Source organism: Anas platyrhynchos, chromosome 2 (genome assembly GCF_047663525.1).
Source record: "Anas platyrhynchos isolate ZD024472 breed Pekin duck chromosome 2, IASCAAS_PekinDuck_T2T, whole genome shotgun sequence".
NCBI lineage: Eukaryota > Metazoa > Chordata > Aves > Anseriformes > Anatidae > Anas > Anas platyrhynchos.
Window position 1 is genome coordinate 11,906,070 of NC_092588.1, and position 26,881 is coordinate 11,932,950.

Sequence of the window (26,881 nt, forward strand, 5' to 3'; positions counted from 1 at the left end):
GTCACTGAAGTGTGCCAACAGACCTGCACAAAGCCAAATGAGCTTGCAGTGCAGTTTGCTTCCGCTGCCATTCTGCTGTAAATCAGACTTCAGCTGAAAGGGATTGCTTCAAAGGAAGAAACAAACAACAATTTTGGTATCACTTCATCTAAGCTCTCGATCACAAGTCTCTTTAGTCAAAGGAAATGGATCAGATACCACCTGTGCAGCTGCATTCAATTATAAACCCTACAGATTGTAGCTGAAGGAAGAGACATGGCATACATCATCTTGTGCTTTCCCTTCTCCTTAGAGGTTAAGGTACAGAAAAGGCTACACTAAAAAAGTTTTATCTTTATAAAACTGCATTGCTGCAGAATTGCACGTATATAGAAACAAGCTATTTTGATACCATTTGGTAGTCCTGAGCACTACGGTGCCAGGGTGACATTTTATTGCTGTGCCCAAGATGACAGAACTGCTGTGTGAAGGATGCTGCACATGGTTTGACCTACACCACAGTTTATTTGTAAACAATTGTTACATGTGCCAATAATTTAATTGAACACAGACTTTGTACATTTCAATGTATAATATTAACAACGTCACACGAGAAGAGCTCAACTGTATTCAGTTACAGTTGGACTTTAAAACCTTCAAAATACAAGCCAGAAACACTGAACAAGAAAAAGAAAAATCCGAGAACAATGATGGAAAAGGAAAAACAACTGCGAGATAACGTCATGATCAAAAAACTTGAAAACAAACAAAACACTTTCTAGTTGGTTCCTGAATATTCTCAGGTGCACCCATCTAGAATGATTACCACGTGGTTGTGCCAGAGCACAAAGCCAACCTCTCTTCAAGGAGTTAAAAATAGATCTTGCTGAAGACAAACTTAAAATAACTTTACAATCTTGCAATGCATGTAATTTCCCCCACTGTCAATAAAACTACCTGAAGAAAAGAAATTATTTTATTTGTCTTTATTTGCAATACAATATAAAATAGATTCTTTTGGTATGAGGATCTTGGAGATCTTATTTTTTACACCACAATTAAAACAAAAGTCACACACTTTTGAGTAAAGCCTCTGGACCATCCCAAGCACTGGAGCTGTAGCCAAGTTTCAGGTATTTTAAGGACTTCTTTGGTTGCAATCTATTCGGTAAACTTCAGATATGCAGACTCGAACACTTAAGCTCCTAATTCAGTGTTGAGGCAACAAAATTAGAGTAGCTTGATTTCTACAAACTGCAACATATCCGGAATCCTCACCATTAACGGTAAGATTTGTGGGTATTAAATAACTCTGAAAAGCAGACAACTTTTATTCAGAAGCTTTAGACAACCTAGTAACAGAGGTTATCCTTCACTCAGTAACACTGAAAGATATGCAGCGAGAACAAAAACTGAAATCCATTCTCAAACTTCCATACAACAGATTTCACTTGCACTCTCATCAGTCCCATGCTTGTACAGATAGCGTGCGTGGCAAGATTCCATACAATATGCCAAACTAACTCCCCTACTACAGCTCACTGTAGCGCTGAAAGTATTGTCTATAGTACTGAAAGTGTAAGCCATCCTCTACTGATTAGTTCCTCTACAGTGCTAGATATTGGATTAATCTCCACACAATTCTCACAGTAAACTTGGTTTCTAGCAGACTGACATTCGTTTCCTCTTTACTTTCCTTTGAAGGAAGTAAGGCAACTTAAAAAACACCATGGAGAGTATGTACTTCCAGTACAAGTCACTGTAGTGTAAATAAACAATTTTATATAGATACTCTAGCTCCCTAATTTACACGATACTAAATTCAGTTGCTCTTGGTAAAATACAAAAACAAAATAGATGTAAAAAAAGAGCAGCACTGAGCAAACTGAAGTATTACAGACTTCCAGTTTCTTAGAGCACAAGTCCCACACTTACACTTTAGGAATGTAAATAAAGCAAAGGAGAAAAGAAGAATGGGATTTTCACACTTGTAGCTGAAGTCACTGCATTATCCTCTCATGGTACAGTTTCCCTTTTTGAACTTGTGTTGTGTTTTTTCATACAGCCATACAGAACAGAACACAAACCCAACTGTCGTTATTTTTCTCCTCACTTTTTTTTCAGCATCATCTTTGCCACAGATTCTTGGTCCGGAACGTAACGCAGGCTAGTAATGGCAGGATGGTTAAGTCTCATTTTTAATTATGATTATTTAAATCAAGGTAGTTCCAGAAGAGAGTTGTTGGCAGAGTACTTAGACACATAGGTTAAAAGCCTTAGTATTTCAAATCTCTTGTTCTCCTCACGCGCTATATGGGACAGGCCTGTTGTTTTGTGTTTTGTTTTTTTTTTTAAGCTGGCAAGAAGTTGTTAATGCCTAGTATAAACAATGTGAAATCATGCTACATAAAATCATCCCCTAGAAATAGAGTCAGAACATGATTTTGGATGAAAAAAACTCACTGTAATGTTTGTCAAAATCAACAGCTAATGGTTCAAGTAAAACAGATTCAGAGAAGTCTCTGCCTACACATCCTCTGCTGTTGTTTTCCTTTAGTAATGACAGTCATGAAAAATAAAGAGCTCTGTTCTTTCAACCATTAATCAATAGCACAGATCTAGTAATCTACCTTAAAGTCAACTTATGACATCAGTTTTCCCATAGTGCTCATCAGCAGTTTCAAACAACGAGGGACAAACTCTAAGTGTGCCCAAAATCCCAGAAACTCCTGGTTTCGTACACAGACCGAGACCAGTCCATTATCATCAAGAGCCCTACAAACAGAGCCAACCTCTTCAGCCCTCCCTAATCCCACGTCTCCACTGAATTCTGCCAGAGATCAAAGTGCACCATTCCTCTTCAAAGTGGCCGTAATCATCAGCAGGGCTTCAAGTCTGCCTTGATAAACCTCAAACATCTTCCTATTGTGCTGATGCGTCACGGCCTAGTATTAGGCTAAACAACGTAATTCAACAATTCTTAATGCCCCATATCACCATGATACTTTTTTTTTTTTAAACAGTTGGTATCACTGAGCTTTCAGAGGAAGAGCCAAATGTTTTACCTTTATACAGAAAGATTTTCAGTAATACAGTACAAAACTAAACAGAATTTATGTCCGAGTAATGAACATAGAAAACTACTATTGCAATTTTGTGGTGACAGCATAGAAATTTAACAATCATCAGAAAGCCTACAAAGGGCGTGTTTAGTTATAAAAGAAAGATTGTCTCAAGATAAAAATAGTGCTGACAGCTAAAAAGCTCTCTGTTGCAGCAATATACGCAGTAATGAGTAACAAGTTCTAGACAGTTTAAGCATTTCCCCAATACTGCAACACGATACATTTTTGTAACACTACTTTTACACGGGTTATGCTGCAGCAACAGTACACTTCTTAGTCGTTGGCACTATAAATGAACCATAATAGAAGAAAGGCATTCAGTGATCAATGCGTGAGAACCCCTATTTGACCTGTTCCTTAGGAGTGGTTGAAATAAAAACCGAGGAAGGGGACCGTCCGCTCCATTCAGATAACACACCCTCCTTGAACATGAGATTCTTGGCAGGCAGTGGAACACCCGTATCTGCAGAAGAAGGCTGCAAAAGTGAACTTGAAGAACCAGCATCATGGAGCTGATCCAGTGTTGAAATACCTTCCTAAAGCAAAAGAAAAGAAAAAATCATCTTAAAAACCAAGAGAAATAATTAAGGACTGAACAGCTAGAATATAACAGGCTACTCCAATCTGCAAACAGAGCTAGTGTTTCTGAAGTATGCTTAATCCAAATCACTATGGAAGCAAAACCTGAACAAACAAAGGGCAGTAGGAAACAGGCACACAGCTGGCTCAGCTGCATCCGTGTACACGTATTTAGGTTCCATGAAGCCTTCAAGGAGGCATGAGATTTAAAAACGAAGGGAAGACATTCAACAAACGTAAATCTGTGAAATCCTGAGGATAGTCTGTGTGTCAGTCTGAGCATGTTAAACACTGCCACTATCTCATATTGTGCTTGGAGGTGTGTGTGTGTATATGTATATACACGCACACAGAGGCAATGACTTGATCATATTGTGAGTAGCTTTATTTCCCAGAATTTTGCTTTTCTCAGCTTAAAATCACCTTTTTTCCCCCTTCCCTACATAGATTATCATCAAGAGAAGAGTATCCAAGAGATAGGAAGAAATCACTTGAGACTCATGGATGGTGTTAAGGTTTCAAACTTTTTGGGAACCTCCAATGTTCTCACAGGGATACGGTTTCTAGGTCCCACCATCCATTCCGCTACCTTGGTTAAGTAACCTGCAGGTTCTGTATCTTATTAGAAAGATTGGATTTTAGAGAAAAGTATCATAAAGCATAAGCAGCTAAGCAGATCCCATGTTACATGTGGACACGCCTTGCTAGCACACATTTCCATGCAGAACTACAGGAGGCTGCACAGCTGGCATTTCTCTTTTCTTGCTGTGCAAGACCCCGTTCTCTATCATTGCTCTTAAAGATTCTCCCAAAGTATGTAGAGTTTTACATGCTTATACTCATTCACCACCAGATGCTAGAAGATCTTAGGACAAATGCAAGAGTCTACTGGTGTAAGATACTTGTTATTGTATTTTATCTTTGCTAAGTGAATGCAGTTGACTTGAAACGCAGGTAACACTTCAAAGCATCAGCAGATCCATGGTTTGCAGGGATCTCCCTGATGTACCTAAGAAGCAACCAAGCAGCCACCAAAGTAGGCTGTATTATAAGTAACTACCCTGCCTCCACTCCCCCCCTTCCCCCAAAAAGAAAAAAGTTAAATGGAAACCCATAAGTTAAAAGACAAAGATTAAATAAGGCTAGAATTTGAGGTCCAAAATAAACAAAAACCACAAGAAGTACATTTCCATACAACAAAGAATGGCAAAGAGGAGGGCAAAAAAGGATGAGAGCATACAGAACAATTTACATCTTGACTATTCGTCCTTACCTGGAATGAATGAACAAAATTAAGAACCTGCAGAGACAGCTTTCTACTGGAATGTAAGAGTTTTTGAAGGCTGTCAAAAGTGAAAAAGAAGAGCCTATGTTCAAACACAGAAAAATCAAAACCACACCATGAATTCCCAACCTTCCAAAGGGCTTAAATTTATTCTAGTAAACAAGTATAATAGTAACTTGCTCAGAAATAACTTTAGCAGTTTTGTCACGTGAGATCACATGACAAAATAAAAAGCTTTCACACAGAAAGCTTGATGGTAATGTTACCACTGACAAGGTGCTCAACACATCTCATTTGTTTGCAAGTCTAGTCAGCTAAATGCTATTTTCACTGTTTACACTGTGCTAAACTGAAACTACTGCAGTTGAAAAATGTTATTTTACTTCAGATATTAACGTATTAGATCATCGCGTCTCCTTCTTACTTAGGACAGCATGGTGACATGACTTAAGAAGCAGATTAGTGACAGACTATTAAAAGCAAGTTGACTACTACAGTAAAACCCCTAAGCCATGTTTTCAAGCTGCCTTTTATTTTGTCTCCAGAGCCAAGGGGAGAAAAAGGGCACATCATTGAAAGAGTAATCTTTCAATGAAAGAAAAACTATAGTCAAAAGCAGAAGTTAGCTTGATCATAAGCCAACACTAAGCTTAGGAAATAAAATGCCAAGATCAAAGAAACTTTACACCAAAGCTGAACACATTCTACATCAAAGCATTATTAGTACGCTTTTTTTTTTTTTTTTAAGGGGATCAGTGGGTGCAGAAAGAAGGAAAAAAAGTCTGTTCTAGGCTAGGAAAGGGAAATGACCAGAAAGGCACCCCAAACTTACTACTTGTTTTTGTTGTTTTGTGTGCTTGGTACAAAGAATTCATTTTCCACCTTGCACAAATTTAAAAAAGCCTAATTTTACTACATCTAGGGACTACTCAACTGTACATTACAGTTGGTATCTTTGAGCCAAAAAGCAATGACACCACCTTACACACTTGAATTAGGTACCCTGAAGATCAGCTCAGTTCTGTTCCTATAGTCATCAAGTTGTAGGTATTGTTTTTTGCAGAAGCTCTGGACTGGACACATACAACTGTTAAACGTGTAGCTGGTAAAACACAGCTTACCTTTCTTTCCTACATAATCCATGAGTGGCAATTTTTCTGCAGACTTTCTGATTCAACTCAGAGCTGAAGAGAGGAATGCCAAAGCATAATTCCAGGGGAACCCATTCCAGTTCTGTTGTGGGTACTAAAGAAACAAACAAATTTTAAGAAAAGACAAAGCAATAATACTGATCCCAGAACCAGTTCTCAGATCAGGAATTTATTGGACAGTTCATACTTTCTAAGGCAATTAATTTAATGAACTGCTCAAAGATTCAAGGGAATCTGAATTTTAGAAAGGAAGAACACCTAGCGTTGCACTTATCCTACACAATAACTAACAACAATGTGTTCAGAACCTTAAAAACAAGGGATCTTACCAGACTGAAAATGTGTAGTAAAGACACTTGTTATGCTTTTACCTTCAAGGCTTTGCTTGACTGCAGAATCCATTGAGGTTTCTTCTATTACCATCTCAAACGACTCTGTACTCCCATTCACATCAGATCCTGATGCTAGTTCGGCCTCTCCTAGAGGTAAGATAATTCTTACATAAACATTTAGATGAATGTAAGTTTAATTATTAACTGATGTAAGGAACTTGACACAAGTTTTGCCCAAAGGCCATATAGCTATTAACTGAAGGGACATAGTGAAATACAAGGTCTCACTGATTTTAGAGCTGAAGAGCTACTTAAGGATCCTCAAAACAATCATGAAAGACCAAGTTCTGGCATATAAAAATGACAATTTACCTTTTAATGTTTTTAAATTATTTTTCCCCTTCCAATGGCTATCCTAGTACAGTGATTTTCAGTCTGTATGTGCAATGTCTGAGGTAGGCTCAAACAATAATTAGGAATCCTGTCTACTGCCAGTAGATTTACATTCAAGGTAGGTTCCTGTCTTTGTTAGATGATATTTGGTAGAGTTCCAAATTAAAAAATTGCAATCAACTTTGCTGAAGTGATTGTGGGAAAATTAAGGGAAAAAATTACTGTTAACTAACCTCTTCCATCAGAAGCGTCGCTCAGCTTTCTGTTAGCATGCCGACTTGTAGGATTCAGCATAGTGACATAGCCACAAAAATGCTGCAAGTCTACTTTGTTTCTCAGTATCTTCAAAGCTGTATGAATGCCCATGTTCACACGGGAGAAGTCTAGCAGAAAACAATACACACCTCAGTTTACTTTACCAAAATCCTCCTCCAAAGCCATTGAAATTCTGAAGAACTACAGTATAGTATTGAAGGGTAATGATGCGTTTCAACATTGACTTGTTCATGCTAGAAAACAGAGATTCTGCCTTTGAGAATTTTTACCTACCATCAAGTCAGAAAACAGACAGGCCAGAGAGGGAGTATATAAAAGTAACGCATTTTAAACATAATAAAAATGAAAGGAGGAAATTAGCTTTATTTCTAGTTGGCCCAGGTTCTTCTAAGTTGCAGCCTAAATAATTTTAGATTTCATTTCCAGAAATTCGCTGTGAGGAGACCTCTCAGCTGGAAAGGCTATGGCCTCAGCTATCCAAAGTTCGTGTCCTACTCACCAAGGAGTATGTCAGAAAGTTAATCCCTGTGTTTTTAAAATTAGTTGAACTAGGCAGACTTCGAAGGAGATTTGCTAGCAAAGCTCTTCCTAGTAGAGTGAGGAATCCTCTGTTATAGTTCCTAGTACTACTAAACCAGTTAACTTTGTTTGCTTTTGGTCTCAACTCTCATAGTTAATAAATGCCAAATAGAAGAAAGTCTTAGAGACGAATACATAGAAGATTTATTTATACAGTTAATAAATACACACAAATAAAAATTGAGAGGTGTTTGTGGAAGTTATTTCTTATTGTCTGTACTGAAACACAAGACAGGCCAGGAAACACATTCTATTTAGGACACAATATAAAAAGGAGACGCATTCCGAAGCTTAGAACAGGTTTGTCAACTATTTAAATATTGTTTCATTTTTTTCACCTAATTTGACCCATAATTACAAGATTGTTTAATTACAATTACTAAATTCCTAAAAATTGTTTTTAACAATTGTTAAAATGTATTAAACTTGTATTAAAATTGTTATCACAACTTTGCTGAACGAGATAACATGCAGGAAAAATAAATATGGTGGTGTAGAGATTACATTAAAAAAAATTACCTCCTTGCTGCTCAGCTTCATCAAATGGAAAAGGTATATGCACAGTTTCTCCCATTCCATGCATGCCATGCCCCTGAACATCAATAAATTTGCATTAGACACAGAAAAATACACTCATCAACTTAGCTTAGCTCTACTCGTGCTCCCTTGTAAAGGGTACCAGTCACAATGACAAAATAAACACAAATATTTACATGAAGTTCTCACTTTGCTGAAATAAAGACTGAATAACATACGCGACCCTTCCCTCTAAAATGCATGTGAATAAACAGAATGAAGTTAAACTTCATTGAAGAGGAGCAATATTTCTCTACAATAGTATTTATAAACAAATTTCATAATCATTAAGCATTTCTGAAGGAAAATAAAGGAATTTCCGCCCCCTAAGTACGGAACTTTTTTGAGCATCAAGGCTGCCTTCAGGAATGTGCAGTTTTATGTTTGCTACAAATATTAAACATTTATTTAAATGATTATTCCAAGAATTCAGCTGAACTGATGAAATACTAAAGGAAGCTACTCTACTTTCCCAAACAGACAAACCCACTCTGTTTCTGCTGTTTGTGACAAACAGCATGCTTAGCTTTCCATAAAAGCAGTCATTAGTTACCTGAACTGTAGCTTACCGTAAGAATTAAATACTAAGCACTCTGAAAAAGGTGCATTTCTTGAAAAATAGTTCGTATTTCCAGCCACACCATATAAAGTAGCTACAGTCCAAAATGCTTGTGGACTCTTCAGTTGCATTCCAGTCCCCTACATCCCCAACACACCCACAAATCCACATTTCATTTAGCAAAACCCTTATGTGTACCCATAAAGTAATAATACATATGCAATATGCATTCAGTTCCAAACTCATGTATTTACCATCTCTAAATCACAGCAGCGATGGCTACAGAAGTTAAACGTTTTTCAGCTCCTGGCAAAAGAATAGCTCTCCTACATTCTTAATCTCCTCTACCATGCAACAGCTTTACTCAAAATTAGGTACATTTTAATCACTTATAGGAGTACTCCGTACCTGAATTAGAACAGCTGAATGCGTTAAAGCATCATTCAACATTGTGAGCACATTCGAAGTAGGAACCACTCCTGGGTCGTGACCCCACGATGTTATTAGTAAGCGATCATAACCCTGGAAGACAGAAGAGAATTTACAGCAGTAATAGACTATCCAAGCACACAGTGCAGGATTAGTTAGGCTAATAACGTACTGTCACCACTCTGAAGTAACTGCAGGTAATTACAACTGATAGCATTATACTTTGTTATACGTATCACTCATGCTCATACTTCCATTAAAGACAAGTTCGCCAACTTCAAAGTTCAGATACTGACTGAAGCGGGAGGTATCTGTCACCAGTCCCTACGTGGCCCTTGCAGCAGACTCATAACCAATAGGAGATGAAAATAATTCCATATAATTTAAAAGAACATAAAAAAAAGATAAACCAACACCATCAAAAGAGAACAATGATATATCCACCCCAAAATACATATCCAAAGAGAAGGGGCAGAGAGGCAAGAACGCTGACTGTGAAACAATTTTTACTTCTTAGTTTCAAGACTGAAGTCCTGCATGTCTGCTTTTCTGTAAGAGTTTTAGAAACGTCTCAACAGTTCCTTAAGAAAATGACACTGCAGAACAGTAGCAGGAGAGAAGCATCCCCATCTGTAGACAGAGGAAAAAAGGCTCTAACAAGTTTGTGATAATACACACTGTGAAATCACGCGGTTCAGGAAAACCAGACCCATCAGCTTACTGAAAATACAGGTTACTATAGAAATTTTCCAAGGCTACCACACTGAATGCTTTTCATTAATGAAAATATGCAATCCACAACATTTACCACTAGTTTAAGCTACTGACTGACTAATGGTTGAGTGAAACTCTTTGACAAGAGCCTTACAAAATGCCTTCTCTAGAGGACCTGATTCACTTAATCTTGTGCTGCTTTAAAACTAGTCTTAGAAACAGAAGCAACCCACAAAACTTTTGAGATCAAGAAAGACATGATGGGGAAGGGAAGAGAGATATGGAAGATGCTGGAGATACATCTACAAGTCCTAGAGCCAGAGATGACTGCTGACATAGATACACCTAAGAACACGCATCCCTCTCTGAGTGTCTCCATGTTATTGTAATGGATTCAGCTCAAGTGTCTACTCAGAATGAAGAGATGCAAACTGTAGAGACTCCAATTATAAATTTGAACAAGACTTTTGATTAGTTTATACTTTATGAACTTTATGAACTCTGTTATCAGTGAGAGACAAACACTGTTCAGTGTCTGCTACATGTCAAATTAAAGTCAAGGGATGATTTTTTTTGTTTCTGGCAAGTTTAGAAGCTGCTGTGACCACTCCCACCTAGGTTTGCCTAAGCTACAAGATACCTAGCAGGACTTCTTTGTGAATGAACTAGACAGGACAGGACTTTGTGAAAGAACTGGACAGGACTTCTTTGCCCATGAACTGGACAAACCTGCACTGTCTTATGGAAATCCTTCCCAAAACACTGTATGCGTACTCAAAGGTTAGGTGGATTCAAGGCTGGGAAGTCCAGGGAGAGCAACTGATCACTGCAGAGGTAAGATCTCCAGCTATGGTCTCTATGCACACAAAAATCACATACAGTTCACTGAGTTCCAGACCAGAACACGGGAAGGCTGGAAAGGTTTTAAGAGGAAATACTACATAGCCATAAAGCTACAGTCAGTGCTAGAGACTGGCTACTGAGCCAAGAAAACCTTTTGTCCAACCTAGCGTAATGTTTATTAAAATATTATGTCACTTAAACTACAGGAAAAATTACTATTCCTCTGACTTCAACCGCTATCCCTGAATGCTTTAGTGTACTGCACACTTCTGAAACATTTAGAAAAAAAGAAGAGGAAATAAATCCATGTATACGCTACCTGAAAAATATCTGGAAGTTTTCGAAGACGCGTTCCTTTAGAGAGCAAAAGAGAGGGTGGTCCTTGTCCAGTTATGTGGTAAATGTACAGTTTGAACCAAACTGAACTGACTTCTGGTATTGCAGGTCCAATATGCTGAAGAGAGATTATTCAAAGCAGTTAGAGCCTCTTATTGCAATTCTTCTATGTACAGATATAGCTTTATTTTTGAGAACTGATGATTAAGTTAGCTTTACAGCACAGAAAGTAGTACAAATGCATTAATTTAATAACGAGAGATTATATTCTAGGTACTCTCTCTCTTGATACTAAGGTATTTTCTATGAGTTCAAAAACACTGTATCTGTCATTAACCCTACTCAAACAGTTAAATTTGTTAATAAATTAAACTGAATGTAGTAAACATTCACATTTTACTAAGCATTTTTAGACAAATTGAAATACTATTTTACGTGGCAATAATTATGTCTCTTCTGAAGAGATACACGACAGACATCTAAAAGTTAGAGATATTTATACTACTAGATACTTTTTCCCCCCCACAGTATTTTATTTTTTTTTACCTGGGGTGTACAGCTGCTAATAGGTCGAATTTCATTGGTGAGTGGTGCCATGGAGACCAGCAGAGTATAATTTTTGTTGAGAACTCTGCTGCAGGTAGCTGGATCCAAGCCGAGCAAACTCTCACATCGTAAGAGGTCCAAGGGAAACCCTGAGTTGAGAATGTAAGATCCTTTAATTATCATTTGAGATAGAACATACATCACAAAGTATGGTCTAAGATTTTCTATTCCACCCTGTCAAACCATGCATACAGTATTTTCTACAACTGAATTTTAAATCACACACAGATTTATTCAAGTGAATCCCAATAATTTCAGCAGTTCTGCTCATACAGGATTTCCTGGTGCAGAGCTGCAACTTGCTCCTCACCAACTGATCCCAGAAAAGAACATGCAGAAATACTGAAGAAAGTTACTCAGTACCACAGGCATGATGGATGAAGTAATGATGTTTTGGCTTCAAAATATTTTTAATCAAATAGGGAACACCAATTGCTTTGCAACACAGAAGCTTAATCTGAAAGATGAGTCCATGGAAGTTAAAGTTTGAAGTATTTCCTTAAAAGTGTTCTCAGTACCGTTATTTGGTTGGTCGGGCTGCACAGCTTGTGCCCCTAGATCTTTATTGTGCCGCAGAAAAAGTATTGTGTTTCTCAGTGTAAGTGCATGATCAAAGTACCGCTGTGCTTCCCCTTCACCTGTGCTTTGAACCTAAACAAGAAGCAAAATAAATACATATAAATGGCACGTTCTTTCCGCAAGCATCAATCACACAATAGGAAAGATTAACAAACTAACGTTTTAAAGCTTTGTAACTGAACAAGCCTGCAGGTTATATGCAAAGGTGATCCACAACAACTATTAAATGAAAAGTGAGTCTTGAACACGCTAGGCAAACTGTCAAAACGTACACAGACATCTACAAATGTGAACCATGCCTCAGTCTTTAAGCAGGGATTTACATGTCCAGTCACCCTGGCTGGTGTAAAAGAATACAGCAATTAACAGCCAAGTCTTGCTACATCATTCCAAAATGGCGACTGCAGAATTATCTTTAAAAGGTAGATAGGTTAAACATACCAGAATGGTTAAGTTTTCCTACAAAAATTATATGCAGATTTTTAGAAATATATGAAGCACCCTACTAAACAGCAAGTGATTTCTATTTAACAAACAAGCCCCTGGACACATAGACTTGGGCAAATACTGCTTTTGAACTCACTTTGCTCACCAGACTCTCACCACATTTGTGTACACCACAAAAGGTTTGAATGCTGCAAATCAGCAGCATTTTAACTGAAACACTTAGGTTCAGCATGATGAGGTTTGTGTTCACAACACTGCATTACTAGATAAGACTATTAAAGCAGTCCTATAAAAAATCCAAGGGTCTACTAACCCTTTACACAAGTACTGAAAAAGCATTTGGTCATACACGTAATAGATTACCTTTTCCAGCTCCACTAAGAAGCTGTCAAGAGACTCATCTGACAGTTTCCCAACTTCAAACATAGTAACTGCATGACTTTTCAAGTTCTGGAACAACAAAACAACACTGTTTTAATTATTTTGAAAAGGAAACGTGCAAGTAAAAATCATTAAGCGAATGTTTCTTAGCCACAAACAATATAAAAGTTTTTAAAAATAAGTAGAACTACATTATAATGAAGTCAAACTATTTTAAAACTTTACATACTTATTCTTAGCGTAACACAGTGAACAATTTTGACATACTGGTGAAAGATTTCCCATCATTAGAAAGGCAGTGAGAGTAGAATCAAACAGGAAGGCAATACGCTTTGTATGTCCACTAGACAGATTCAGGCTGCTCACGCTGGCTGTTTCAGCTAAGAAAGAACAAGAAGAAAATAGATGATCATATTTGTTTTGTTTAAATATAATATCAACAAGTCATTAAACTACTTAAAAAAATCAAAAACCCTTAGTTAATGGCATACTAAGTACAACAGAATTTCCTTATCACTATTAAAGTAGCACCTGAATAAGTTTATTCACGTGTTGGTATCTTGGCATCAATTGACATCTATAAACAGATTAGCCAAATAGATTTTTCCCAAAAAAATGAGGCTGAAAAACTCCAAACCAAGACAGACACCACCTCCCCCGTTGTATATTCCATATGAAAAAAATATTTACACAATCTGCATTTCATTTGTTTCTAGAACCCTTCATAGCCTATGGCACTACAAGTATGAAACAATTGTTCCTAATATATTACATTCACTGAGTGCTAACCTGGATCATCTTGACTGTTGGTATCTGTATCTGTGGCAGATGACCCAGCTTCCTGTATAGGACTTCTGTTTTCCCCACTGTCCCATGAAAGCAGCATCTTTTGAGGATCCAAAGTACTCCTATTAATGTGAATTAAAATCCACATCTATAGGTCACCGTGGCACCAGAGAAGTATCTTTGCCTTCCAGTGCTAGTACCCCATGCACAGGCACATCCAACACGTGCCTTTCAATACCTCTAAGCCCTAAACCAGCCCAGCGTGATGTCCCTCAGGGTGCTGCTTTAGCTTCAGCAGAAAAGTTTATTTGGAGGTTTGAAAATAGCAGGTTTTGAACAACAGATCTGAAAAAGTCAAACCACCTGCTTTCAAGAAAAATCCAAAGGAGAAATCTAATTTGCTTTGTTCTCACATTCTGAGTTAGCATTAAAGAATAAAAACTATGCCTCAGCTTAAGTGGCTTAAGAGAAATTGAACTAAAAGTGCCTGACAATTGTTAAATAATTTAACTTGGCACCCCGATTCAGAGAGCCCTTTGCTTTGTTTGCATTAACATCACTTTTGCAGTATTTAATATGGATATACATAAAGAATGTCAGTGAAAGAACTATTCACAGCAAGCAAGCTTTATGTATGTGCACATTCACTCGCAGCAGTACCAAGAGACTTTGTCTCTGTACTAGCACAGTAATAGCTGTTATTTCTGAGCCCAGCACTTCAAAACAAGCACGCACTTGTCTGCTTCAAAAGTCAGCAACTAGGCACTTAAAAGTCAAAAAGCCTGCTCTGAGTAACAACAACAGAAGTAATAAATTGAACTTACAGGGTAAGTTATCACCCTTTATCCTCAGATTTGAGGGAGAATCAAGTATTTGTCATTGTACATATTGGAAAGCGAAATGAAATCAGCTGTTACAGAAGTCAGAGAGCAACTGATAGCTCTACAATCAGATTTAGGTGCTAGTTTTCTCTTCAAAGAGAAAATAAGCTTTTTGAAAGGACGGAGACTCTTACTTCAGTCTGTTTACAGAAGGAACATTCTTCCATGATGGATGAAGATTATCCAGGTTTATCACTTGGCCTTTTTTATGAGCGAAGCCTAACCGACAGTACATGGACACAGCATTCTGAAAAAACACACAAGCTTGTAATAAGGAACTGCAATATGAAACCCATCTATCAAGACAACTTTCAGGACAGTGAGATTTCCACATCAAATAACAGATGTATGATACATACCTTTACTAAAGACAAATCAATCTCTAGGACATTTGCAAGCTAAAAAGAAAAAAAGATTCATCAATACAGAATTTAAAATGCAGAGTTTTGTCACTTGTGGGCTTTGACATCTTTTTGTTGTTTTTGTCTCCTTATACTTCAATACAGCCTGTAATGGCAGAAACAATTTTGTCTTGGCCAAAACAAAATAGGAAAAGGGGGGGAAGTCATATGAAGTCTCATGATTGCTCCACATCAAAGCATGCAAAAGAAATCTTAGGTTATCTTCTACTACATAATTTCTAGACTAATTGCATGTATCAGCAGATATACAAAGAAGCAAATAAATCCTGGATGTATTTAGTGGTATTTTTCAGATACTTATTCACAAAGTTTTGAGAATCAGACCTTATGAAAAAGGTATTTCATTAAAATTATAAATACATATGCAAAAGCTACATTCCTACTATAAGCCAATACCTTACATGTTTTCACTACTGGAGAAATTTTTATCTTTCCTTTTTTTTTTTTTTTTTTTTTTTAATTCACACTAGTAAAACAGAACCAATCCATTTAGGACACAGAGAAAAGAGAAAACATTTCTCCAATTCCAGCTTGTACAGAAGCTGCTGCACAAGTCACTCCTGTATAAATTCACTCCAGCTGATAGAGCTGCTTCACTGAATTGAAGGTACACCTTTAGCCTGCAACACTACCAAGTTATATTCAATATTAAAGAATCCATTTGGATCTCAAATCCTAGAAGTCTGGCAAGACATAAATAGAATCACTTGATATCTATTACTATCTCTGTCTTAAGTATTTCACCAGTGTGCTTTGGGCCTTTTCAAGTTTTCCTGTCTCCTTCTCACAAGGGAAGTTTTACTTACCTCTGCCACATTAGTGTGTTCATCTATTGAAACAAAAATCTTGTACAGGAGTGTTTCAAAGTAATCACCTTGCACTCTGTTCATCACAAAACCTTCAAGCGGTGGCACTGAAAAGAATTATTTGCAAGATTAGAATTTTTAAACTGAAACTGTATAAAAACCGGAAGATAAATTTACACAGATTTAGTTCTCATGGTATTTATTTCTCTCCGGAGTCTAAAAGAATAAAAGCCTAAAGGTAGTTTACATGGTACTAAAAATTCTCCTTAAGAAAAGCAATGGTTGTTAATGTGTTTTCTTATAAAAAATAAAGCCACTCTTATCTTGCATTGTCTTGCAAACTCCTACCCATCCACTACAGATAATTCCCAGTCAGCCAGCCAATAAAATGGTTTTCTAATGGGAATACGGGGGGGTAAAGGGGACCAAGAAAAACAAAAAACACTTCCACCCTAAGCTGAGAATCCCAAAGCTAATATCTAAGCAGTAATTCTCCTGCAATTATAGGACTTTCACTTAACTGCTCTGTATTAGAGCAATGACATGTGGTTCTGCACAGCTAGGTTCCAAGTAATGCCTCTTTGCATATTACAGTCAGTTCAGAAACCCCTGAGACCTAGCATAGAACAATGAGCTGTTCAAAAGGCAGCCATACCGTGTTAAGCTCCTACCTAGTCCCCAGACACAGCACTTTACTATAATTAAGGTGACAAGACCCTGAAGGATGGAAGTGGTATCTAAAAAAGAACAAAAAAAAAAAAAAGCTGCATCTGTTAAAAAAAGCCACACAGGAATCAAAAAGTCACATCCTTTTGGCAAGGCAGCTATATTTCTTGACATTATTCTTTCTTTTCATTACAGGCATACAGGAGGGTACTTATTCCATGTTAGTCATGTCATGAATCTTTAAAATAATCTCAGCTTACCTAGATACTTATATTAAAGCATAAGAATTCAAGTTGAATTAAGTCCCATGTACAATAAAAAAAGTTTCAATATGGCTGAAAAATACTTTGTTGGGAAAAATTCTCATGGTTCACATGCTTTAAACAAACTCACGCCCACAGACAAGCAGTTTCCAAGACAGACAACTATAAGATAACTGAAATAGATCCAATAAAACACAGCTATTATATCATAAAAATATTGATTTACCTGCTATACAGCTGTCATCAGATATGGGTACATCGAGGTAAATAAATCCTTTGTTATACAAGCCTGTATAAACAAAAATACATCGTTACAGAAAAAGCATTTTCCAGAGTACTGATGATACAAGTAGATTTCCCCACCAGTCAATTAGGAATTTGAAGTAATTTTTTCTACAACCCTCACAGTACAATTTTACTTTGCAATGTGTGGATCAATGCATGTAATATTCAGCAGGTGTCACCCTAAAACAGAGCTCTTTACTTGATCTCTGATGCAGTGTACTTGGAGCTCCGTAACTATTCCTAGGGTGACTGAGTATGGTAGAAGGGCCAGAAATTGAAGCAGCTACATTTGATAAAAACAAGTGTTACTCTCCCTAAAAGTTAACTTTGTTTTCACCACCATCCCTGTACTATTTAATCAGTGTTATTCTGAATTAGTTTTGTCACCTGAGGCTGCTGGCTACATTTTGGTCTGCTCTAACCCAAGGCAGAGCTTGCATGCTTTGTAGCACGGACACAAACTAAGTCACATGAGCTCTGATGGTCCTCACATGTCCTTCCCACAAATCTTCAGAGAAAGATGTTTTTATACAACTACAGAAATAAATTCCAGGGCACATCAGCACAAGGTATCAGCAAAAGCACAGGAGATACAGAGGAGCACAGCATACAACACGGCAGATACCAAATAACACTTCCCACACATGACTACGATCTGAGCACTAAGCGTTTGAATTGAGTTCTGCACAGTAGATGAGACAGGGAAAAGTTTTTAAGAAAAGCAATACCCACAAATTAGGTAGAAAGGTAGACTGGATCCTTCTAAACCTATTTTCCCTCCAAGCTTTAAGCCCTTTCCACAAACAACATCACGCCATGTATAGAGAAAAATCATTAAGTGTTTTCTGAATTCAAGTCTTCTTAAGCCCTACAGTTTCGGTTCCACTACAGAGCTTGTATTACACCCACCTTTCTTTGTTCTTAAATTTCTGTCTTGTTCTGCTTCTGTAACAGGCAATGGAATTTGGCCTTAATTTCTAACACAGTTCCAATTGCCTGTAGTAAACCAAACATTTACAAACCAACTTCTCAATGTAGAGTTTGTCAGTGAATTTGTATTCCCTTGACTAATGGGATTTGTGTACAGCCAACACTTCTCACACTGAAACAGGGAGAGACAGGCTCTTAGATTTCAGCTCCATTTTTGATGGCGTTCAAACAGTATGAAATTTCAAAACCTCTTCTTTGAAAAGCAAACTGAAGTTTTGGCACCTGGGATCATCAACTCTGCCATTTTTATTTTCTCTCATCCTCATCTACTACCTTTCCCTTCCCCTCCCTCGATCTCTACTGTCACCTTGTAATGAAGGAATTTAAGAAATTATTTGAAATTGCACATCAACAGCTGCTAAAGGCTCACCCTTAAATTGTTTACAAGGTCTTGAACGTAGCCTGTACAAGCTCTTGAGTATTTTCCTCCACATCCTCCTATGCTTCAGCTGTCTATAACCCTTTTGTTCCTAGTTTTCAAACACTACTCTCAGAATTTACTGATTTTGACCAAGATTAAATAAAAAATAATGTCAGTCAAGCACTTACTGTGAACTACATGGAAGTCTAATGAACCAGCAAGCTGAGGACCTGAATCAATGATCTTATCGATAGCAGACTTCTCCGACGTAGTGCAAATCTAGGTGAACAAAATCTTGTTAGTCTGTTGGAGAAATAAGTCTATGCAATTTAATAATAATATCACTCAAAAACCACAAGTATCTCATGTTCAGATCAGTCATGAGAAAACAAAGTAACCACGCTCTTCTGCAAAACGCTTGCATTGAAGAATTCACTGCACTTCTTGTTCAAGTCTTAAAATTTTTGCTCCTGTCCCTGTACAAAGTAATGTGGGCTCTAGGAATGGTATTTAACGGCACAGGGGACAAATGAAGTCCACCGTATGACAGGTTTGCTCTTTAAAGCTTCTGAATTGAGTGTTCAACCATGCAACTGGGACCATTCTATAAAGAGCTCAAATAAAACATCAAAAACATCAAAGCAACTTGCTCCACGTTAACTATTCTGGATTGATGGAATGTCAGAATACAAGCAATTGCTACCCAAGATATTCCCAGTGATAGCAAACAAAGATTTCATCACTGCTTTAAATACATTCCAATCTAAACAAATAAAAGATTCCAGAGAAAGAATTAAATCAATTAATTAGATCAAGTGACTAGCTGCCTGGAGAAAAATTGTGAGAATGAAAGTAGAATGAGGAAGAAGCAATAAGCCAGCTCACATTTTTTGCGTGCAAACTATGTAAAAAACATGGAGACATAAGGTGAGCAGAAAAGAAGATACATATCAAAGTCCACTAGCATTCTAATTCTATCAAAGGTCAAGATTTAGTCAAAAGCAAGATGTCAGAGTTAAAATATGAAATTTAAGAGAAGCTGTTTTGGTGCATGTTCCCTATAAAACACAGCAGCACATGCTTCAGTTGCCACAGTTTGGCTGACCCAAAGCAACCTCTGCACTGCACACAACACAAAGTACGGAGAGCAGAATATGCTGAAGAGAACAGCCACTTCTACTAGTTCCAGTCTCAATTTCCATAAAAGACTCGTTGTAAACCTCCAACTTGCAACAGTCTTTGTGTAGAATACCCAAAATTAAGCCCATTATCAAGGTATTCAGCCAAAATTAGAGGTGCAAGCCATATTCACGTACCTTGATGTCATCCTCAGTGATGTAGCCAGACTGCACAACCCACCAAGCCTCTATGGCTATTTCCACAGGTTTGACAGGTAACAGATCACGGGCTGTTTTCCTTCTGAAAAATTTCTGCAGTAGTACAGTCCATTTGAGATAGAAATAAGTAGCACTTCACACGTGCAGACAGCTGTTTACCTTTATACAAGCTGATTTTTATAAGCATCCATTTTTAAGTACATTACATTCACAGACTGGCCACACAAGCACTATTAATCTTGTCATTTAGTGAAAGCACATCCTTGTTCAGAAACAAATGTGCTTCCCTCCTCCCTCAAATCATACGACAAGGAAAAAAAAAATATTTCCTTGTGATAGTGTCAAATCTTCACATAAAACCATATTCTATGTGCCACTAATTAAAAACACTATTCAAACAGGATCAAGTCCAGAAACAGCACAGGAAAGTATACAAGTGGTATATTTTAAAAAGTTTAATAGTATTAAAACCATTTTAAGAACATAGTTTTATTTTAAAAGACCAAGAACACCACATTCTCAATCAGCATCCAGGCTGAAGGAGTGCCATGAAGCTACTGTGAGAGTATTTCGTAGAATCATAAAGGTTGGAAAAGACCTCCAAGATCATCTGGTCCAACCATTTATGAGTTTCCTGAAGAAAGAGAAGTACTGGTGCAAAATAAAAAGACCTCTGTGGCTATCAACAGCCACTGCAATGTTTTCCATGCTGTTCATATGCACGGATGCTTGTTCAGGTTCATTGCTGTTGTCTTAAAGAGCAACATGCATACCACAAAAATGCACACCTGGTTGGAGGACAGCCCTAGAATTCCTGCTCTCAGCTCCACCCACAAACATGGAATAATTCTAAAACCAACACCACTATTCCATATTTATAGCGGCCAGGAAACATTAGTTACAGAACAAATACATCGCAGAAAAATATGTTAAAAAAGGCAATGCCACATATCCTTTTCTTCAGTATATTTTAATTTAAAAGTTCTTTATTAATATCACAAAGCAGAAAATAATTCGAAATATATTATGTTGCATTTGGTTAGACATTACTAAAACAAGGCCCGTGAAATGTTTCCACTCCATTCCTATCAAATAATATGCTATGGGGGAGGGAAGAAAGGGAAAATTAAAGACAACCTCACCTTTGAAGATCTACACTGGTTCATTAGATCTATATACTGGTTTCTTCCTATACCAAGAAGTCTTAGACCTGAAAAATAATTAAGTTTTTATTTCTCTTAAGAAGGGTTTAAGCTGAAGATAGAGAAAACATTCTTCAAAGAATCAGGCCTACTTCTAAAATAAGGCTTTCATTTACTCTTTCTTCCCAAAATAATAGAAAGCCTCAAGTCAGTTCTAACTGAATTTGACTGAGAATCATGTGCATCTAAAAACCACAACCTATCCCCATTTACTTACTCTACAAAGGTTTTAAAAAAATCCCATTTCTCAAGCCACAGGGTAGCATGGAATAATTTAACTCCTTTCTCTTCTGTTCTTACATCAACAGGTACATCAACTATACTTCAGATCAAGAGGACTAAAGTTATACCTGATTTTGGTTGATAGCTTTCTTTCCCCAGCCTAAAACCACACCATGCACTGGATTACAACTCTGTCAGCTAAGAATTAGAGCACAAAAGGCCATATAAGCCTTTAAGGAAGATGACTAACAACTCGTTGAGTTGAAATGAATCAAGATTTAATTCTATAACCCCTAGCCTTCAATCACTAACAGTTTGTGGAAAGATACAGGAAAACTACTCAAGTAGTTTTGAGCTTTGACCCCTATTCTGTCTCAGTTTTACGTCCAGCTTTCTGGTTTAACACTAGTTTTATTAAAAATTAAAATGAAGATACTCAACTTAATTTACTTCAGTCACTGACTCACAGCTGCTGTTAAAATAATAGGATTGCTATGAAAAAAAACCAACAAAGAAGCCTTTCTTGTCTACAGACTCCTGAGCAATGTTAGATTTCCAGGAACCTACGTCATGCTGAGCAAAAAGTTCCTTATCTGTTTCCCCAGTGTGAACATTAAATAGAGGCAAATTAGTACAGTTAACTCGAGATTTGGTGTTGTTTAAGAAAAATAAAAACTGCTTTCCAAAGCTGCAGACTACTCCTCAGCTGACTGTACATTATATACCTAAAGAGAACCATATAAATTCACAGGGAAGGTGAGAAATGAAGTACGTAGCTATAAATAACTTCCCAGTGGCAGGTTTCAGGAACACCCTCCCTGTGTCAGCAATCTGCATTTTCCTCTGTAAGACTTGTCAGCAGGCTATCGCTCTGTTCTCCTTCAAATTCAACACCAGAGGTTGCATTTTCACTTCCCTAATTACCCCTTCTGGTGCCCACAACAGAAAGCAAGACAAAACAGCTGGGACATCCGAACGTATCACAGCGTAACATTTTGGTACAAGGTTCCTCTTCGTACACCGACGTTAATTCACAGGGGTGCCAACAGCCTTTTGGGAACTCCCCAGAGCTTTCTACCCAACACACACCAAAAAATCATACGGACAGAACTCTGCATGCCACCTTAATACCACCATTTAAATGCTTCTATACCTTCACTCACACACATGTTTTCAGGCAAACGGGTGCCCTGCAAATCAACCCCAGCTCGTTGGAAGCAGCAATGCAGCTAGGTAATACTTACAGTCAGCAGCAGTGAAGTTGGGTAACGAATCATAGCTTTTTTCACTGTTCATTATATCCTTAAAAAGAAAAGAAAACTTAGTTCCAACAAGAGAGTTATTGCTTCAGAGAAGCAGATCCAAAAATCACTGTCTTGCAAAAACAAATTGAAATTAAAACAGAAATCTATTGAAGCCATTGCATCAGTTCTGGCAGGGATGGAGTTAATTTTCTTTGCAGTAGAAAACGTTTTGGATTAGTGACCAAAACAATGTTGATAATACATAAATGTTTTAGTTATTTCTGAACACTGTGCTTACACAGCCTCAAGGTCTTTTCTGTTTCTCACAGCACCCTGCCAGAGAGGGGCTGGAGGGGCACAGCCAGGACAGCTGGCCCCAAACGACCAAAGAGATGTTTGTAACATTTGATGTAATGTTCAACAAAAGCTGGGGGAAAGGAGGAGGAAGGGGGGGATGTTTGGAGTTATGGCATGCTCCTTCCCAAGTAACCATTAATTTCGCTGAGCCCTGCTTTCCTGGAAGTGGCTGGACATCTGCCTGCCACTGCGAAGTCATGAATGAATTCTTTGTTGTGCTTTGTTTGCAGGAGCAGCTTCTGCTTTACCTGGCAAGCTGTCTTTGATCTCAACCCACAGGATTTCTCACTTCTATCCTCACAATTCTCTCCCTCATCCCACTGAAAAAGCAGCAAGCACCTGCGTGGGGTTAGCTGCCTGCTGTGGTTAACCCCCTGGAGCCAGTTAACGTCCCAACTGCTTGGCTACTCACCACACAATAAGTTAAATACACAAAAATTATACTTTGGTTTGATGTAAGCTTGAAAAAGCTAAAAATGCTGACCTACAGATCAATAAGGGTGAAATCCTGCATCTGCCGTCACAACAAAAACCAGCACAGGAAATCGCTAACCAATAATGCAGAATAAGCTAGGAACTAAGCGGTTATAAAGCGTGCAGTCACTACACAGAAAATAAGCAGTCGCTTCCGACATCCAAACAAAATAAAAGAAGATTGCCAGCATGTGACAGAAAACAGAACTGTCTTAATTCTCCGAGAAGAGATCTCTAATATGGTCAATTATCATTTTTGAAAAGAAAACAGCTCGAATCTGTGTTGTGTTTTTGTTTTTTAAAAAAAAAAATCCTTTTGTTTTATTAATCAAACAGAATTCATTTGTATTAAACAAAAAACTCCGAGTTGCAGATACCAAACATCAGAAGAAAGCCTAGCCCACTGAGTGCGCTGTGACAAAGTCCAGTCCTTGAAAGGCTTACAGGGGCCCAAGGGAAAAACCTGCAGGTACAAGGAGTTGTCCAGAAGCTTTCCTTACCTGCAGCTCGTTAGCAGACCCTACCCAGAGCAAACAAGCCCCGTGACACTGCCCTGTACGCACTCTGGGGCCAGCTCTGCAGTCTGTAGGACAGAACACAACATTTTCTCACCCCAGTTTTGTGCTCACCTCCATGATGCCCGTGTAATAGGAGAACGGCGTTACCCTCAGCCCCTTAACCATGATGTCGGACAAATGGTAGGGGTACAGCATCAGGTGATCCCGACTGTATTTCAGCAGGTCCTCGTAGTATTTCCGCTCGTCTTTCTTGACATGCTTCACTACAGGAAAAGGGGAGAAAAAGTTACGAGGTTTGTTAAAAAATAAGAAAACATTACAGCAAAAGGATCAGAAATAGCAAAATGTGGATTGACAAAAGTAAAAACCAAACAAAGGAGCGGTGCAGGGCATTCAGCACCCATTTTATACGCACACAACGAGCACTCAGAGCCATTAAGGATCACTTTAGAACTACGCAGATTTATTTCACGGGCTACAACAAAGTGGTCCACTGAGAGACCACTCACGCAGGCTCTGGAAATTCTCATTAATTAGCGAAGCCATTATCTGCTACAGGAGGAGGACTGGATGCAGTCAACACAAAATGCATTGGAAGCAAGCAAACAAGTCGTAACCAACAGCTCCTAAGAGCCAGACCTTGAAACAGGGCAAGCTCTTGGAATTTCTCAGGAAAGAGCCTTCCAGGAGGAAGAACCGGGTAGCGACCGGAAGTTGTTTTGTTTCTTTACTCACCTAAGTTATTGCGGTACCGTAGCTGATTGCGGATGCTGTAGAGTACAACCTGCCTTTCATACTCCCTCTGAGAGTTCCCGAGACCCTTGAAAAGAAGAAGAGCTGTCAGCTGGCACGCACAAAACCTGGTGTAGTGAAACCACTGCAAAGGGGCACACACAGAACCAAGTGATCACTTGTCATCAGTCAGCGAGTCCCCTGGTTCATTACAACGAGAGATCTTCAGTCCTGGTACAAGGGCAAGACTATTTTTAGTTCAATGGGTCCCTCCACACAGGATGGGGACTCAGACAGCAATCTTTTGTTGTTTTTCTTTTCCTAGAACCCTTCTGACCAAAGTGGGAGCTTCTCATCTTCAAATCAAAGGCTGCAAAACTTCTTTTTGATTACAGGAAGCACGGAGCATTTCACCACGCAGTCAGCACCTTGCAGCCTTGAAGAAGCGCCCAGAATTAGTGCAACAGAAATCATTTATTGTGAGGTTTCGGCTGTTGCACGTAATAAGCTTAGAAGAAAAAAAGGAAAAAAAAAAAAAAGAAACTTCTCTGGTAGCTTCACAGAGCAGGCAATCAAGTGACCTTAGGTCACGAGATGAAGGCATAAGAGCAGTGCAGCACTCGACTACCACAAAGCAAGATAAAAAGCAAACTTTGGTTGAGCTTTAAATGCCTTATTTCAGCAGCTGTCCTGCGAAACCCTCCACGTTATTCCTCTACGCTGTGTCTGGTAAAAAGCCAGGAGGTTTTCTTCTCCCAGTTCCCACAGCTGATGCTCACATGCAAAAGAGATCCTTAGCTCAAAAGGTGTTTTGCTGCATGTATGGGACAAAGCAACGCGCTCGGTCTCACAGCTGGGGCCCACGACTGAACACCCACAGAGAGATGCAGGTATTTTCAGAGCCCAAGAGCAGGCAGGAATTGTTTGCCAACTTCCCAGCAGCACTGGGCCATGGGGGTGAGCCGAGCACCTGCCTCTCCCTGACACGCTGCCTCCCCTCTGCTGTCACAGGCAAACTTTCATGAGGTTTTCTGCTCCACGCAGCACCGGGCGCTGCTGGTAGCCCAGGCTCAGGGCGCGCTGCTCTCTGCTGGGGCTGCACAGGACGGCCCTGAGAGAACCCCTGCACCCCCACGGCCTCCTCTCACCCCACAAAGACCCCAAACCATTCCTATATGTACACCTCATTCCTCCCTTACAGACCCCAAAACACACCTATAAGCCTCAGCCCCCCCACCAGATCCCAAGCCACTCCTAGAAGCCCTACTCTCTGCAGACCCCAAACCTCTCCTATAGGCCCCTCTCCCCCCATACTGACCCCAAACCATTTCTATATGCCCCGTTCCCCCCTTACAGACTCCAAACCACACCTATAAGCCCTACTCCCCACATACAGACCCCAAACCACTCTTATATTCTGCAATCCCCCCTGTACAGACCCCAAACCACTCCCATACACCCCATTTCCCCCTTACAGACTCCAAACTATACTCATACGTCCCTTTCCCCCCACACAGACCTGAAACCCTTCCTATACACCCCCAATTCCCCCATACAGGCCCCAAACCTCTCCTATAAGCCCCTCTCCCCCTATAGAGACCCCAAACCTCTCCTATAGGCCCTTCTCCCCCCATACTGACCCCAAACCATTTCTATATGCCCCTCTCCCCCCACACAGACCCCAAACCACTCTTACATACCCCGTTCCCCTCTTACAGCCCCCAAACTACTCCCATACACCCCTCTCACCCCACACAGCCCCCAAACCACCCCTATATCCCCCATTCCCTCCTTACAGCCCTCAAACTACACCTACACGTCCCTCTCCCCCCTTACAGCCCCCAAACCACCCTCCCACCCCCCTCTCTCCCCTCACACCCCCTCTCCCCACACCAAACCCCCTCTCCCCGTGCCCCCCCCCCGGGCCGTACCTGCTTGACGCTGGCCGGCAGCCGCGCCCAGGGGTAGTTGTGGCGGATGTGGAACTCCACGTCGATGTTCATGGCGAGGGGGCCCGGCTGCTGCTGCTGCCGCCTTCCACCAGGCCCCAAGGCCCAGGCCCAGGCCCCGCCGCCGCCGGGGGGCGCCGCAGCCCCGGGGCCGCCCCGCCCGGCCCGCTCCCAGCCGCCGCTACCACCCGGCCGCTTCCGCCTCACGGCCCCCGGA

At 39.4% G+C, this 26,881-nt stretch overlaps 1 protein-coding gene across 1 annotated transcript; it reads right to left on the reverse strand.

The window, feature by feature from the left end:
- Positions 1 to 950: 950 nt before the first annotated feature.
- FAM91A1 (family with sequence similarity 91 member A1) lies at positions 951 to 26,881 on the reverse strand. The gene is made up of 24 exons (XM_038174690.2): positions 26,647 to 26,881; positions 24,719 to 24,803; positions 24,095 to 24,246; positions 22,635 to 22,692; positions 21,109 to 21,176; positions 19,946 to 20,059; positions 18,818 to 18,908; positions 17,220 to 17,282; positions 16,065 to 16,171; positions 15,196 to 15,234; positions 14,971 to 15,083; positions 13,959 to 14,077; positions 13,437 to 13,549; positions 13,152 to 13,238; positions 12,281 to 12,413; positions 11,703 to 11,851; positions 11,140 to 11,274; positions 9,243 to 9,356; positions 8,219 to 8,291; positions 7,078 to 7,227; positions 6,491 to 6,598; positions 6,090 to 6,213; positions 4,957 to 5,026; positions 951 to 3,640 (listed from the first exon to the last, which is right to left on the reverse strand). The coding sequence occupies exons 1-24, from the start codon at positions 26,716 to 26,718 to the stop codon at positions 3,446 to 3,448; spliced, it is 2,532 nt and encodes an 843-aa protein (XP_038030618.1). The 5' UTR covers positions 26,719 to 26,881; the 3' UTR covers positions 951 to 3,445.